A 16,683-nucleotide genomic window follows, 5' to 3' on the forward strand; every position below is an offset into this window, starting at 1 on the left:
TTGTCCCTAGTGTGTGTAGGTTAGTGTGCGGGGATCGCTGGGCGGCGCGGACTCGGTGGGCCGAAGGGCCTGTTTCCTCGCTGTATCTCTAAATCTAAAAACCTAAACAATGTCAGTTCCAAACATGATGCCGAGGCCTAGTCCTAACTGCCTGTACATGATCCATATCCCTCCATTCCCTGCATATCCATGTACCGATCCAAATAGAACGGGTCAAGCAGCATCTGTGGGGGTATGGACTTTAGGATTGGGACTCTTCATCAGTCTGAAGAAAGGTCCCGACCCAAAACATCATCTGTCCAGTTCCTCCCCAAAAGCTGCCGAACCACCAGAGTTCATCGCACCATCTGCAGTCACTTGTGTCTTCAACATTTGTCCAAGTGATTCTGTTTTTTTCCCCCTGACCTGTTACATTGCTTTGCAGTAGGATTATAGTAACATTAGTAAGCAATGCTTCAGGTCACTGTAATGAAGAACAAGGAGCAACAAATTGCTTTTCTCATCAGTCTGAAGAAGGGTCTCGACCCAATACATCACCCATTCCTTCTCTCCAGAGTTGCTGCCTGTCCCGCTGAGTTACTCCAGCATTTTGTGCCTATCTTCAATTACTTTTCTCTGACTGACCTGTGGCCTGCTTTAAAATGAGGCAAATGGCCACTGCCTGCATCTATGATTTGCTTTAGACTTTAGAAATAAAACATCGAAACAGGCCCTTCGGCCCACCGAGTCGGCGCCGACCAGCGATCACCCCGTACACTAACGCTACCCTACATACTAGTGACAATTTACAATTTACAGAAGCCAATTAAACCTACAAACCTGTACGTCTTTGGAGTGTGGAAGGAACCGGAGCACCCAGAGAAAACCCACACGGTCACGGGGAGAACATACAAGCTCCGTACAGACAGCACCCGTAGTCAGGATTGAAGTGGTGTCTGGCGCTGTGAGGCAGCAACTCAACCGCTGCGCCACCCTAACTTAAATGTGACACACAGGTAGCTTCAGCTTAAATGTAACATTCACACACATACAGACACATATGAAGTAGAAATGTGCACATACGCACAAACATGCACACTGCCAAGACACAATCATGCACACCAACATGGGTACAGACCATCCGTTTCACACTTGACTCAGACAGAATGTGTTCACAGGCTCCACTAAACCTCGTGTCAACTGCTGGTTATTAATTTTGATCCATTGTTTCATTTCGTGACTGGAATGGCTGTGGGCTGGAACCCTGGGGAGATTTCGCAAGTACAGACTATCATTTACGACCTGACTGGGAGGGTAATTTGCCGGAATGCTTGTTGTGATCTGGTTACACTCCTTGGGATGTTTAGTTTAGTCCAATTTAGAGATACAGCGTGGAAGCAGGCCATTCGGCCCACCGAGCCCACGCTGCCCATCAATCACCCATGCACTGGTTCTATGTTATCCCACTTTCACATCCATTCCCCATTGACTAATATATAACCGTTCAACAAAAAACTCTTATCATTTTATAATTCCACACACAGCAGTTAACTCAACACTGAATAATTCAATGATAAGTTTTCGATGGTTCTGAGAATCTCTATGTAAAATAATCCCTTTCCAAAGACACGTTATATTTAGATTAGTTTCGAGAATCAGTGTGGAAACAGGCCCTTCGGCCCACCAAGTGCACACTGACCATGATCACCCATACATTCATTCTATCCTACAGGCGAGGGACAATTTACCGAAGCCAATTAATCTACAAACCCATCAGTGTGGGGAGGAAGCCGGAGCACCCGGAGATAACCCACGCGGGAACAGGGTGAACGTACAAACTCCGTACAGACAGCACCCGTAGTCAGGATCGAACTAGGGCCTCTAGCGCTGTGAGGCAGCAGCTTTACCGCTGCGCCACCGTGCTGCCTCATGATAGTTTAAAGCTGTGTGCGTTACCAGAGAGTTAGAGTGACGACTTGCAAAATATTCAATGTTCCACTGAATCTCCAGTTTCCACCTCATCATTAAGGAGATCGTTCAATAGCCGTGTGTCCCAATTATGGTGGAAAAGGGGATATTTATGGATTTTTAAAATCTAAACCAATCGACTGCCATGACATTCATTTAAGTTGAAGGCATATCGCAGAAGCAGGCAGGGACCAGACTTGGCAATGCCAATCAGGCTCCTATGTCTATGCTAATTTCCCCATTCTGCGTCTTCTGGCAGCAAATGAGTGAATCTTTTCCTGTGGCCCTAAGGGACAAAGGCTCGAGAGATGCAATTAGCTTCCTGGCCACACAGAAGGGCTCCCTCAGTGAGCTATTAGGCAGCGTAGGAAAAAACTGCAGATGCTGGTTAAAATCGAATGCAGGTACAAAATGCTGGAGTAACTCAGCGGGTCAGGCAGCATCTCGGGACAGAAGGAACGGGTGACGTTTTGGGTCGAGACCCTTCTTCATACTCGACCCGAAACGTCACCCATTCCTTCTCTCCCGAGATGCTGCCTGACCCGCTGAGTTACTCCAGCATTTTGTGTCTAGCTATTAGGCAGTGTTGTGGTCCTCCCTTATCACACTGCCATCCCCGGCATTTATAAGCTGCCCTTCTCTGCTCAAAAGGCAGAGTTACAAGCTATAAGGCTGGCTCCGTCCTGGGGGCGGAGTTGGATTCATGGGAGGTGGTCTTGGAGGGGAGGATGCTCCTCAAACTACAGAGCATCTTGGACAATACAGCTCACCCCCTCCACGACACACTGGCCAACCTGAGGAGCACCTTCAGCAACAGACTGGTTCCACCAAGGTGCAGGACACAACGCCACAGGAGATCCTTCTTCCCTGTGGCTATCAAACTGTGCAACTCCTCCCCTTTCTGTCATGGGGGTAGACTGACTCCCCTCCCCCCCCAGTCTTTGCACATCCACAATCCTTTCCACTCGTCACCTTGATTTCATGTTTCATGTATCTTGTGTTTTATGACAGTTGGCAGATCAGTTTCCCTCCTGGGATAAATAAAGTTCTATCGTATCATACTGTATAAGTCTGCTATGTGTATCCATATCACTGTATCACGCTTGTATACACTGGAATTTAGAAGGATGAGAGGGGATCTTATCGAAACATATAAAATCATTAAGGGATTGGACACGCTAGAGGCAGGAAACATCTTCACATTGTTGGGGGAGTCCAGGACCAGGGGCCACAGTTTAAGCATGGGGTGGGAGCTGCTTTATGTCTTTGTCGTCCGCACTGGGTAGTTCTACGCAACTGGCAACATTTGCAGCAAAGCATCAACTCCGGTACTCTGAAGCACCAATTGCCACTTTTGTTGTTGTTGTAGTTGATACACGAAAGAAGAAGTTTAAGAATAAGGGATAGACCATTGAGAACGGAGATGAGGAAAAACCTTTTCACTCAGAGAGTTGTAAATCTGTGGAATTCTCTGCCTCAGAAGGCAGTGGGGGCCAATTCTCTGGATGTTTTCAAGAGAGTTAGATAGAGCTCTTAATGATAGCAGAGTCAGGGAGTATGGGGAGAGGGCAGGAACGGGGTACTGATTGTGGATGATCAGCCATGATCACATTGAATGGCGGTGCTGGCTCAAAGGAGTCAGAAAGCCGTGACCACCAGGTTCAAGAACAGCCAACAATCGTCAGGCTTTTTAGACTGTAGAGTTACAGGCCCCTAAGCCCACCGAGTTAGCACCAACCAGCGACCATCACGTACAAAAACCTACACACTCTACCGGTAATATCACAACTTACTGAAGCCAATTAACAAAAAAAATCTGAGTGTATGAGGAAATAGGAACACCCGGAGAAAACCCGCGTGGTCACAGGGAGAACGTACAAACTCTATACAGACAGCACTGGTAGTCAGGATTGAACCCGGGTCTCTGGCGCTGTAAGGCAGAAGCTCTACTGTTGCCCCACCGTGCTGCCCTGTCACCCCCACACTGGGGATCATTTACAGAAGCCAATTAACCTACATTACTGCATGTCTTTGCACTGTGGGAGCAAACTGGAGCACCTGGAGAAAACCCACGCGGTCACCGGGAGAAACTCCGTAGTCAGGATTGATCTCGGGTCTCTGGCGCTGTAAGGCAGAAGCTCCACCGCTGTGCCACCCTGGCACCACGAAATTAACAGTTAATAACTTGAGGCAATTACTGAAAGTGGATTGCGAGTGTGCGCACCGAAGCAATGGGCTCATGGATGGGCAATAGCTAAGGCCGGGAGATGATGGGTGGGGTGGGTGACACAAGAGACTGCAGACAATGGAATCCTGAGCAAAGAAATAAACTGCTGGGGAAACTCAACGGGTCAGGCAGCATCTGTGGTGGGAAATCGGCCAACAATGTTTCGGGTTGGGTGGTGGGTATATGGAACGAGCTGCCAGAGGAGGTAGTTGAGGCAGGTGCCATAACAACATTTAAAAGGCATTTGGACAGGTATGTGAATAGGAAAGGTTTAGAGGGATATGGGCCAAATGTGGGCAGATGGGACTGGTGTTGATGGGCATCCGGGCCTGCATGGGCAAGTCGGGCTGAAGGGCCTGTTTCCGTGCCGTATGACTCCATGGCTTACTCATGGGTGTCACGGACACCCCGACTTTCATACACTCTGTGACTTCCATGCAAACAAATGCACTCTCTGAGTCTGCAGTTATGTTTCTTGAAACAATCATTCCAGGTGCTATTGCAATCCTTGAAGAAATTAGGGAGAAAGTAGATTTTATTTTTATGTTTAAAGGGGGGGAAGGCTGCAATTTGTGCTCTTTGTCTGTAATTTTTAAAAATTCCAGCCTGAAGACGGGTCCCAACCCAGAACATCACCTATCCATGCTCTCTGGAGATGCTGCCCGATCCACTGAGTTACGCCAGCACTTTGTGTACTTAAGTTTATCTTATTTCTTAAATTCAATTCAGCATTTGTTAATGCATTATTTTCATATCTATACATAATACTTCATTGTAGGAAAATAACTGCAGATGCTGGTACAAATCGAAGGTATCACAAAATGCTGGAGTAACTCAGCGGGTCAGGCAGCATCTCAGGAGAGAAGGAACGGGTGACGTTTCGGGTCTTCTTCAGACTGATCTGAAGTCTGAAGAAGGGTCTCGACCCGAAACGTCACCCATTCCTTCTCTCCTGAGATGCTGCCTGACCCGTTGAGTTACTCCAGCATTTTGTGATACATAATATATCATTACTCATTCATAAATATTCTCCTGTGTTTTTCTGTGCCACATCCCTTGAGTTTACTCTCCTGGAGTCAGGTATTACTTGGTCATGGTCTAAATGTACAGGTGAGAGGGGTTATGAGGAGAAGGCAGGAGAATGGGATTAGGAGGGAGAGATAGATCAGCCATGATTGAATGGTGGAGTAGACTCGATGAGCCAAATGGACTAATTCTTCTATCACAACCTCAATATGACTTAGGCCCATATTTTACATCACTAAATCGAGAACCAGAGGACATAGGTTGAAGGTGAGGGGTTAAAGAACCTGATGGGTGACTTTTTTACACAAACCATGGTGGGTGTATGGAATGAGCTGCCAGAGGAGCTAATCGACATAGATAGGATAGGTCTATAGGGATATGGGCCAAATGTAGGCAGGTGGGACGAGTGCAGATGGGGCATGATGGTTGGCGTGGGCAAGTTGGACCAAAGGGCTTGTTTCCATGCTGTATGGCTCTACGAATCTAAAATCAGTCTTTACAATAGCCAAAAATATAAAGCATGTGAACAAATTAAGGGAGAACGTTGCAAAACATCACATATTGTTACAGTGAAATGTATTAAGGCATATTTGCCTTTTAGAACTTATTAAAGTTACATGTTTCACATTTCAGATCAAAGAATCATCTCAGAATGTAGCCACCGGTCTGGCTGATATGAACTACGTCATTTCGCTAATATTCTAAGGTGAAATGTTTTGAAATTTTTAAATGTCAGGGCTTTTATATAGGTTTGGTTCTGAGCCCCTTCCTTATAATGTGCCGAGTTAAATCAATGCCTTTTAAAAACAGAATACAAGGGGCATATAGATCAGAAAATTTGGGATAGGCTGTCAAGTTTTTCAAAGCAGGAAAGCAGCTCATATCAAAATTATGAAGCGCAGGATATGCTTCCAGTAGCTTCTCTCCAGCTCACAGTGACTTCACTAGTTTTGACCTTCCAGCGAGCAGTTTCTTTCTCTAGTCCGAGGGTGGTGAATCTGTGGAATTCTTTGCCACAGAAGGCTGTGGAGGCCAAGTCAGTGGATATTTTTAAGGCAGAGATAGATAGATTCTTGATTAGTACAGGTGTCAGGGGTTGTGAGGAGAAGGCAGGAGAATGGGGTTAGGAGGGAGAGACAGATCAGCCATGATTGAATGGCTGAGTAGACTCGATGGGCCGAATGGCCTAATTCTACTCCTATTCCTTATGACCTTTCAGGAGGTGTGTTGGGTAGAGACAGAGCCACAGTATTATGGCAACAACTCTGTTTAATTACACTACCCTCCCTTTGAATGTGGGAGTAAACTAAAGCCCCCCTTGGGAGGATGTAAATGATCACTTTTCTTGTCCTCTTCAAGGCAGCAGTGGATGTCGTGCCAGCCCTAATGTCCAACATTCCTCCCTTGCTGCCAGGAGGTGGGTGGTACAGTGCCAGAGACCCGGGTTCGATCCTCAGCTGCTATCTGTGTGGAGTTTGCATGTTCTCCCTGTCACCGCATGGGTTTCTTCCAGGTGCTCCGGCTTCCTCCCACATCCCAAAGACGTGTGGGTTTGCAGGTTGTATAGAAAGGAACTGCAGGTGCTGTTTTTTTCACCAAAGATAGACACAAAGCGCTGGAGTAACTCAGTGGGTCAGGCAGCATCTCTGAAGATAAAGACTGGATGACGTTTCGATCGGGACCCTTCTTCAGACTGAAGACCTTCAGACTGGTTCTGAAGAAGGGCCACGATCCGAAACGTCACCCATCCTTTTTCTCCACAAATGCAGCCTGACCCGCTGAGTTACTCCAGCACTTTGTGTCTATCTGGGTTCGTAGGTTAATAGGCCTTGGTAAATTGGCCCGAATGCGTTGAGAGTGGATGCGAAAGTGGGATAACACCACACCCAGTGTGAACAGGCGATCGATGGTCAGCATGGATTCGATGGTCCGAATGGCCCTTGTCCATGCTGCATCTTTCAAACAGGAGTTAATGTGAGCGTTTGGGAATTTGCTGCCCACAATATGGCCATGGCATTTTGCAACAGTCGTGTGTGTGCCTTTGCCTTTGGTTGTGGCAACTTGCACCAGTGATAAGATTAAAACCGACGGTGTGCGTTAACAGAGTGACTTTCACCATCTTGTTCTGTAAAACGTCTTGGACACTGAAATTATCCTTCAATGCCGCTGGGCTTTCGTTTCTAAATATACCCAGCACAAGCACTCATGTTTATTGTAGGACTAGACCAAGTGGACACGTTGGGCCCAAACCTCTCCTGCATTGGTGCAGCACCCTCTCTACCCCCCCCTTCTCTCTTCCCCTCCTCCCCCCTCCCCTCCCCTCCTTCCCCCTCTCCCACACCATCCCCTTCAACCCCCCTGATCCTCCCTCCTCTCCCCTCCCTCCCTCCCCCCCTCCTTCCCTCCCTTCCCCCTCCCTCCCTAGGAGATAGATTTAAACTTTAAAATGTGAATAACTTAAAAATATAACACCGATTTCAATGAAACGTCTTCCATTAGCACCAAAGGGACGACGGTGAGTAAAGTGAGCCTAAAATTGTCACGCTATCGTGTACCGTTTTGGCTGTAGTTCAGGAACAAACAAACAAACAAGAGTTTTAGTATATAGATGGCGGCAGATTGTTTTGTGTGGTCGGGATGAGGCCTGTCTCTGGTATCTCCAGATTATCCTTGGGAATACTTCCCTGCAATGTTTGTAAGTCTGACAATCGGCACGGGTCCTCTCAAAGCCACTAAAATGCTGTAGACGTTTACTGTGCCTTAGCGGGTAACTTATTTGCTTCTGAAATAGAATGAAGTGTGTGGAAGTCCACCTCCTGAGCACTGGGCATGGAAGAAAGGCAGAAGCAAGACGTTGGCGCAGCGGTAGAGTTGCTGCCTTACAGCGTCAGAGTCCTGGGTTCAATCCTGACTAAGGGTGCTGTCTGTATGGAGTTTGTACGTTCTCTCTGTGGCTGCGTGGTTTTTACTCTGGGTGCTCCGGTTCCCTCCCACACTCCAAAGACGTAAAGGTATGAAGGTTAATTTGGCTTCGGTAAAATTGCAAATTGTCCCTGGTGTGTAGGTTAGTGGTAGTGTACGGGGTGATCGCTGGTCAGCACAGGCTAAGTGGGCCTGTTTCCGCGTAGTATCTCTAAAGTCTAAAGAATACATTGTACAGCTGCGGGGAATTAATGAGAAGGAATGTGCAGATGGGTTTGTTACCTTTGTGGTCGGCAAGAATTCAATGGGTTGAATGGCCTCCTTCCCTGTTACTGTCAACAATTGTAAAAGATGTGGAAGCTTTGGAGATGGTGCAGAGGTTTCGCAGAATGCTGCCGAGATTAGAGGGTTTCAGCCACAGGGGGAGGTTGGATAGACGGGAATTGTTTTCTCTGGAGGGTCGGAGGTTGAGGAGAGACGACGGAGGTTGATAAAATGATGAGAGGCATAGATAGGGTAGACAGTCAGAACCTTTTTCCCCAGGGTGTAAGGTGAGAGAGGGGAGGTTTAATGCAGATGTGCATGGCGGGTTTTTTACACCGTGAGTGGTGGGCGCCTGGAAGCACTGCCAGAGACGGTAATGAAGGCAGATACGATAGTGGCATTTAGGATGCTTTTAAGGCACATGGAAGTGCGGGTAATAGAGGGATCTGGATCATGTGCAGGCAGGTGGGGCCAGTTTAAGTTGGCATCATGTTCGGCACAAACATTGTAGGCCGAAGAGCTCGTTCCTGGGCGTTACTGTTCTACGTTCTATGTTAAATTACAAGTGTTTTTCTTTTCCTTTATTTGAGGAGCTGCTTTTTACTATAATGAGTGAGATTAGCTTTCAACGTCCGGGAACTGCCCGCACTGCTGCAAACATCCTCCCCAGCCGGTTTGTCAAATTTCTCAACAATAACTGGAGCTTTGTTGGATTTAATTGAAATCAATTACATTGTTGGAACTGAATAAATATTTCTCCTTATAGCAAGTCCTGTGCACACCTTGTATAATGAGGGTACAATTTATTACACGCAATCATGCTAAAGCAAACAGATGTGAGCCCAGTTAGGCGAATGTGGGAATAGCAGCCTCAAACCACCACTGACTCTTCGCTTGGTGGTGTTTATGTTCCTATTAGAGCAATTAGACAATACAAGCGTGTTCAAAAACAGATGTGTGCCTTCGATCTATTCTCTGCCTCTGGGAACACACAGCGGGAGTTGGGATTGTAGCGAAATGGTCCTCTCGGACTGAGTGAGTGTGAGGGGGGATGGGGGCAAGGGCAACCATACGTTCAACAACGCAGAGGCCAGAGGCCCTTCCCATTCCTTCCCTTTCCTATCCTTCCCTACCCTCCCTCTCTCTTCTCCATCCCCATCGTTTCCCACCCTTCCCCTCCCTACCCCATCTTACCCGTTAGTTTAGTTCAGAGATACAGCACAGAAACAGGCCCTTCGGCCCACCAGCGATCCCCGCACACTAGCACTATCCTACGCACACGAGGGACAATTTTACATTTGTACCAAGCCAACTAACCTAAAAACGTATGTCTTTGGAGTGTGGGAAGAATCTTAAGAACTCGGAGAAAACCCATGCGGGTCACGGGGAGAATGTGCAAACTCCGTACAGACAGCACCCGTAGTCAGGATCGAACCTGGGTCCCTGGCGCTTTAAGGCAGCAACTCTACCGCTGCGCCACCGTGCCGCCCTTTTCCCTTTCCTTCCCCTCTCTTCCCTCCCCACCCTTCTCCTTCCCTTCCCTTGGGAACTAGATTGGTTTCCAATGATAATCGGACAGTTTCATGGTCATCATTATTACTGCAAATTATTATTCGGATTATTACAACATTTCAGCAATATCTATCTTAGCATCTGGCTCTCGATTTATTTAATTGCTCTGCTGGGATTCAAACACACGACTGAATCTCCAGCGCATAATTCTGGAATGCTAGATCCATGGCACTTGTAGTCGGCACAGCGGTAGAGTCGCTGCCTTACAGCGCCAGAGACCCGAGTTCGATCCTGACTACGGGTGCTGTCTGCACAGACTTTGTACGTTCTCTCCGTGACCGCGTGGGTTTTCTCTGGGTGCTCCGGTTTCCTCCCACACTCCAAAGGCGTACAGTTTTGTAGGTTAATTGGCTTCGGTCTGAATTGTGAATTGTTCCTAGTGTGTAGGATAGTTGCGGGGATCACTGGTCGGCATGGACTCGTTGGGCCAAAGGACATGTTTCCGTGCTGTATCTCTGAACTAAAGCATAGCAGTAAGCCCTTCAGCCCAGCAACACCAGACTGATCTCTTTTTTTGCCCATCTATTCTAATCCCATTTGTCCACATTCACACTGCATCCTTCTAACCTTTGCCTATTCAAGTTCCTATCTAAATGCCTCGTCAACATAGCAATTGTATCTGATTCCACCATCTCCTCCGGCTGCTCGTTCCAGATAATAATCGCTCTCATGTAAAAAATCCACGCCCCTCAGATACCTACACTGTTGTTGGCTTTCTGAATTGGTTGTCCCAGCAACCTCTACTTGAGATGTGGGTGCCAGTTCTCTCAAACTTTGCTCCTTTTCAAGTTGGGCGCTGGAGCTTTGCACTGAAATGTCTAATTGTATAAATTATAGTTTGTGTACAGTTATACGTACAAGGATCTAACCGATCTGACCCGCCACCTCCTTCGTATCTCATTGATAAATGAGCCCTCTGCAATTTTAGTTAATTGCCAAGCCATTTAACCTACAAACCTGTACATCTTTGAAGTGTAGGAGGAAACCAAGAAACAATGAGAAAACCCAAGCAGTCACGGGGAGAACGTACAACCTCCGTACAGACAGCACCCATAGTTGTTTATCTTAAATTATTTTTTAAATTTAATAACGGAGTGTTAGGTCCTACATGTTGGCTGGTCACACCTTTCCTCCTGAATCTTTGGAGTATGCTGCACTGAACGAGCAGAAATTTGTAGGAAAGAACTGCAGATGCTGGTTTATACCACTGGATGAATCACTGGATGAATTTAAGAGAGAGTTAGATAGAGCTCTAGGGGCTAGTGGAATCAAGGGATATGGGGAGAAGGCAGGCACAGGTTACTGATTGTGGACGATCAGCCATGATCACAATGAATGGCGGTGCTGGCTCGAAGGGCGAAATGGCCTCCTCCTGCACCTATTTTCTATGTTTCTATGTTACTGAAGACAGACATAAAATGCTGGAGTATCTCATCGGATCAGGCAGCATCTATGGAGAATAAGAATAGGCGACATTTCGGGTCAGGACATGAATTATTCCAGCACTTTATATCTTGACTCAAAACGTCACCTCTCCATGTTCTCCAGAGAAGCTGCCTGAGTTACTCCAGCACTTTGTGTCCTTTTATGTATTAACTAACATCTGCAGTTCTTTCTTTCTAAGCGCTGCAGCTTGTTGGGGCTTCTAATTGTTGCTGTTGGCGTACTGTTTGCATGTTTAGACTTTAGAGATACAGCAGAGAAAGAGGCCCTTGGGCCTACTGAGTCCGCCCCAACCACCAACCACTTTGTACACTACCACTATCCTACAGACCAGGGACAATTTACAATTTACACAAGCCAATTACAGTCAGAACCGCTGGTTGGTGCCGACTCAGTGGGCCGCAGGGCCTGTTTCCGCGCTGTATCTCGAAACTAAAACGAAGTGATCATGCTACTCTTTTAGGTATCACAAAATGCTGGAGTAGCTCAGCAGGTCAGGCAGCATCTAGGAGAGAAGGAATGGGTGACGTTTCGGGTCGAGACCCTTCTTCAGTCCGTTGAAGGGTCTCGACCCGAAAGGTCACCCATTCCCTCTCTCCTAGATGCTGCCTGACCTGCTGAGTTACTCCAGCATTTTGTGATACCTTCGATTTGTACCAGCATCTGCAGTTATTTTCCTACACCACATGCTCCTCTTTTAAATCTGTCACCATTTCTTGTTGTTCTGTCTACTTTACTTGCATTCGACTTGATTGCATTTAGTATATTGTCTAATATGTTTGGATAGCATACAAAACTAAGCTTTTCACTGTACCCGAGTACACACAACAATAATAAACCTAAATCTAAATGCATGTATTCACACATCAGCTTCAGCATCAAAGTATTCTTATTGTGATTCACTGGAAAATGGATATATTAAACCCTTCAGAATAACAACACAGGTGCTTTTAATGTGCAAGCCAAAGAAATGAGACATCCATCCTTTCCTTTCCCTGTATGCTTGCAATATATAAGTTAAGAGACTTCTGGTTAAGAAGAGATATGGATCACAAGCTTAAAATGCAAAGAAACAAGTGAGTAGTTTAACTTGACTCACCACACCACTCATCCACCCAAGCGAAAGCTTGCCGATGTCCTATTAATAGAATATCCCTGATGACCTGAAAGAAGGAAAAAAAACAGATTGATATCACGTTACCATTTACTTCTTTGCTGGAACTTTGAATCCGCTCACCAACCCCACGATGAACAATAGTGAACAAAGGCTTCATTCAATTTGGACATTCTGTTTGACAGGTACAGATTTCAACACAAAGCCCAGGGAAAGTGAATTTACAATTTACAAACTTGGCGGTTTTGGATAAAAATCAAAACAAATTTGCAGATGGTGGAAATCTGAAATACAACACAGATGACACGGTGGTGAGAGCAGGGCGGTGGCACAGCTGGTAGAGGTGCTACCTCACAGCGCCAGAGACCTGGGTCCATCCCGACCTCGGGTGCAGTTTGTGTGGAGTTTTGGTACCTTCTCTCTGTGACCGCGTGGGTTTCCTCCAGGTGCACCGGTTCCCTCCCACAAGGTTAATTGGCCTCTGTGAATTGCCCCTAATGTGTAGGGACAGGATGCAAAAGTGAGATAACGTGAACGGGCGATCGATGGTCGGTGTGGCCTGGAAGGGCCGAAGGGCCTGTTTCCATGCTGTATCTCTGAAGTAAAGATAAAATCAGAATGTACTAGAAATAATCATCAGGTCAGGCACCAATTATCGATTAATTGGCTCTGTAAATTGCCCCCTAGTAAGTAAGAAGTGGTTGCAAAAGTGGGATAACATAGAATGAGTGTGAATGAGCGATCGATGGTGGGCGTGGACTTGGTGGGCCGAAGGGCCCGTTTCCAAGCTGTATCTTTCAATCCACGAACCAAAAACAGAAAATACTTTAAACATATATCAGGCCAAGCAGCATCTGTAGAGAATGAGAGAGATAGAGAGAGAGGTAGAGAAGATAGAGAGAGAGAGAGAGAGAGGTAGAGAAGATAGAGAGAGAGAGGGGGGAGAGAGAGGGTGAGGGGGGGAAGAGATGGGGGGTGGGGGAGGGGGAAGGGGAGAGGGGGAGGGGGGAGAGGGGAGGGGGAGGGGAGAGGGGAGATGGGCCAGGGGAGAGGGGAGACGGAAAAAAACCTGTTTATATTCCAGGTCAAAGACCCTTCAGTGGAACTAGCAAAGTGAGAAAACAAGTTAGTTTTAACTTGCCCAGTTCCATAAATGTCCTTGCAAAAAGATGCCAAATCCTGGCCAATGCTGCAAAAACCAAAGAGAGAGAAATGAGTGCAGTTGCTTGCGTGTGTAAATCTCTGCTGTGAAAGCAGGGCATGTTGGCTGCAGCTTCCCATGGATAAGCCCACTGTTAATCACAGTTAGAATATCATTTGTATCTGTCATGGGAACTGCATCAAGATACTGACTCCATCGCCAATAATCCCAGCTTTCTTGGAGGTTTCCAGTCTATCAAAGACACAATGAGGATTTACTGAGTCACCCAGGGCACTAGATTCATCATCATTCAACAATTATCTCATATAATTGCAGCTTAATATATTGGGATCCTAGCACGCAAGATCCCAGAAGACAGCCATAACTCTGGGTCTGTGTCTCTCTGGTATACTTCGAATGAAATAGATTGCAATTTAAACAGTAATGCAGATTTTATTTTCAGCGACAAAAGGAACTGCAGATGCTGGTTTACCAAAAAAACAACACAAAATGCTGGAGGAACTCCGAGGGTCAGGCAGCATCTCTGGACTAGATGGATAAGATTGACATGGAATCTAAACCCTGTTTTTCTCTCCCTCTCTCTGCAAATGCTGCCTGGCCTGATGTGTGTTTAGAGTATTTTCTGTTTTTTGATGATTTAGTTTAGTTTAGATAGACAGCGAGGAAACAGGCCCTTCAGCCCAATGAGTCCACGCCGACCAGCGATCATCCATTCACACTAGTTGTATCCCACACACGAGGAATAATTGAGAGAAGCCAATTAATCTACAAGCCTGCTTGTCTTTGGAGTGTGGAAGCAAACTGGAACATCATGAGAAAACCTACGTGGTCACAGAGAAAGCGTACAAAATCTGGAAAGACGCCGGTCGTCGAGATCGAACCTGGGTCTCTATCGCTGTAAGGCGGCAACTCTACCGCTATGACACTGTGCCGATTGATAGATTGAAAAGTACAGTTATGGAAACAGGCCCTTCGGCCCCCTGAGCCTATGCCGACCATCGATCACCGATCATTGATCCAGCCCACAATGTTGCTTCTTCAGCCTGGCTGAATTTTACCCTTGTATATCAAAATTATTAAGAAAAACAATATGCGTACAGTGTAGCAGACAGTGGCGATGTGTAAAAAAATAAAGAATACAGACCCTGAGTTGTTCCCTGGTGGGAGGCAGGGGTTGTGAGGGAAAGATAGGTCACCCTTGATTGAATGGCTGAGTAGACTCGATGGGCCAAATGGCCTAATTCTGATCCTATGACTTATGAACTTATGAATATTTCTGATGTGTAGGAAGGAACTGCAGGTGCAGGTTTATTCCAAAGATAGACAAAAAATGCTGGAGTAACTCAGCCGAATGGCCTAATTCTGCTCTTATAAATGATGACCTTTTGAAGCAGGGACTAGGGTGTGCAGGAAATGTCTGATCATGATACTTCATGCTATCAGTAGCATGGGACAGGCTTGATGGGTTGAGTGACTGCCGTGGTAATTTTATACCTTCATCATCGTGGTTAGTTCCGAAGGTGCAACATGCGGTCCAACCAGCACACCACTGTAGCAGAGGCAACAACAGAAGCAAAACGTGCTTCCGATAGGTACAATGGAAATAGGTTGTGAGAGTGTGGCCATGTAACGTGCAGGGAGCAGCGAGTGTAGCCCACGATAGGGGCTGGTCCCAGAATCACTGGCTCAGGCAGATGCAGGGGAAATCAAGGACAAAGCACAGATTAAAGACTGTCGATTGTACGCAAAGTGCTGGAGGAACTCAGCGGGTCAGGCAGCGTCTGTGGAGGGAATGAGCGGGTGACGTTTTCGGCCGGGACCCTTCTTCAGACTGATTATATAGGCGGTTGGGGGGGGGGAGAAAGCTGGAAAAGAGGCAGGGGTGAGGCAAAGTCTGGCAAGTGATAGCTGGATACAGGTGAGTGGGGTGGGGGAGGAAATGTCCAGGTTTCTTTCCTCTGCGACAATCAGTCTGAAGAAGGGTCCCCGGCCCCTTAAAATCGTCTGTCTATTCCCTCCACACATGCTGCCCGACCCGTGAGTTACTCCAGCACTTTGTGTTTTGCTCCAGACTCAAGCATCTGCGGTTCCTTCTGTCTCGATGTCAATTATATCAATTAGTATCAAGGTCCCAAGTTTCGACCGGATTAAAGAGCTATTTTTATACTGTGACAAATGGCTGTAACACTAATAGTGTTTCTTTTAAAAATAGAACTACAGATAGACAGGTTTAGCTAATGCCATCTCTTGTTGTTAAAGTAATTAATCTCTCAAAGAGGAGACAAACGCTAAGCTGAAGGAAAAATAGATTTTTAAATTTTGTGGCTTAAGTATAAAGAGCTCATTGATTTGCAAGTTTCAGTTAGCGGAAGGGACAGCTGCCATTCAATATAAACCAGGAGTTTAGTTTTGTGTGGAGATACAGTGCGGAAACAGGCCCTTCGGCCCACCGAGCCCGTGCCCGGTACACTAGCACTATCCTACAATTTACAATCGTCACAGATGCCAATTAACCTACAAACTTGTACGTTTTTGGAGTGTGGGAGGAAACTGGAGCACCCAGAGAAAACCCACGCAGTCACAGGGAGAACATACAAACTCCGTACAGACTGCACCCATAGTCAGGATCAAACCCGAGTCTCTTGCGCTGTCAGGCAGCAACTCTACCGCTGCTCCACTGTCTCACCCCTAAGTTGACTCTACAAGGATGGCAAACTCGCATGGTTTGACAATCCAGTCATGGTGGACAGTTACTGCAATTCTAACATTACAACCAAGATAACTTAAATGAATATAGAGAACGTAGCACAGTACAACTTAGAAACAGGCCCTGCGGCCCACAATGTCAGTACCAAACATGTTGCAAAGACCGACTATCGCCTGCCTGCACATGATCCATATCCCTCCATTCTATGCATATCCTATCCACGTGCCAATCCAAAAGTCTCTTAAATGTCACTGTCGTATCTGCCTCAACCACCACCCTTTGACAGCACGTTCACACAT

General features: G+C 46.6%; 1 protein-coding gene and 1 long non-coding RNA gene across 2 annotated transcripts in view; one reads left to right on the forward strand and one right to left on the reverse strand.

The window, feature by feature from the left end:
• Positions 1-16,683, reverse strand: part of LOC144604080 (cytoplasmic phosphatidylinositol transfer protein 1-like) — a 181,761-nt gene that overhangs the window by 22,108 nt on the left and 142,970 nt on the right. The window contains exon 8 of the mRNA XM_078418171.1: positions 12,501-12,564. Coding sequence (XP_078274297.1) covers positions 12,501-12,564 — 64 coding nt within the window. The remainder of the gene's footprint in view (positions 1-12,500; positions 12,565-16,683) is intronic.
• LOC144604081 (uncharacterized) overlaps positions 1-16,683 on the forward strand; it is a 43,132-nt gene that overhangs the window by 7,766 nt on the left and 18,683 nt on the right. The gene's annotated exons all lie outside the window — the stretch shown is intronic.

The sequence above is a fragment of the Rhinoraja longicauda genome, chromosome 21, assembly GCF_053455715.1.
Source record: "Rhinoraja longicauda isolate Sanriku21f chromosome 21, sRhiLon1.1, whole genome shotgun sequence".
Taxonomy (NCBI): Eukaryota; Metazoa; Chordata; class Chondrichthyes; order Rajiformes; family Arhynchobatidae; genus Rhinoraja; species Rhinoraja longicauda.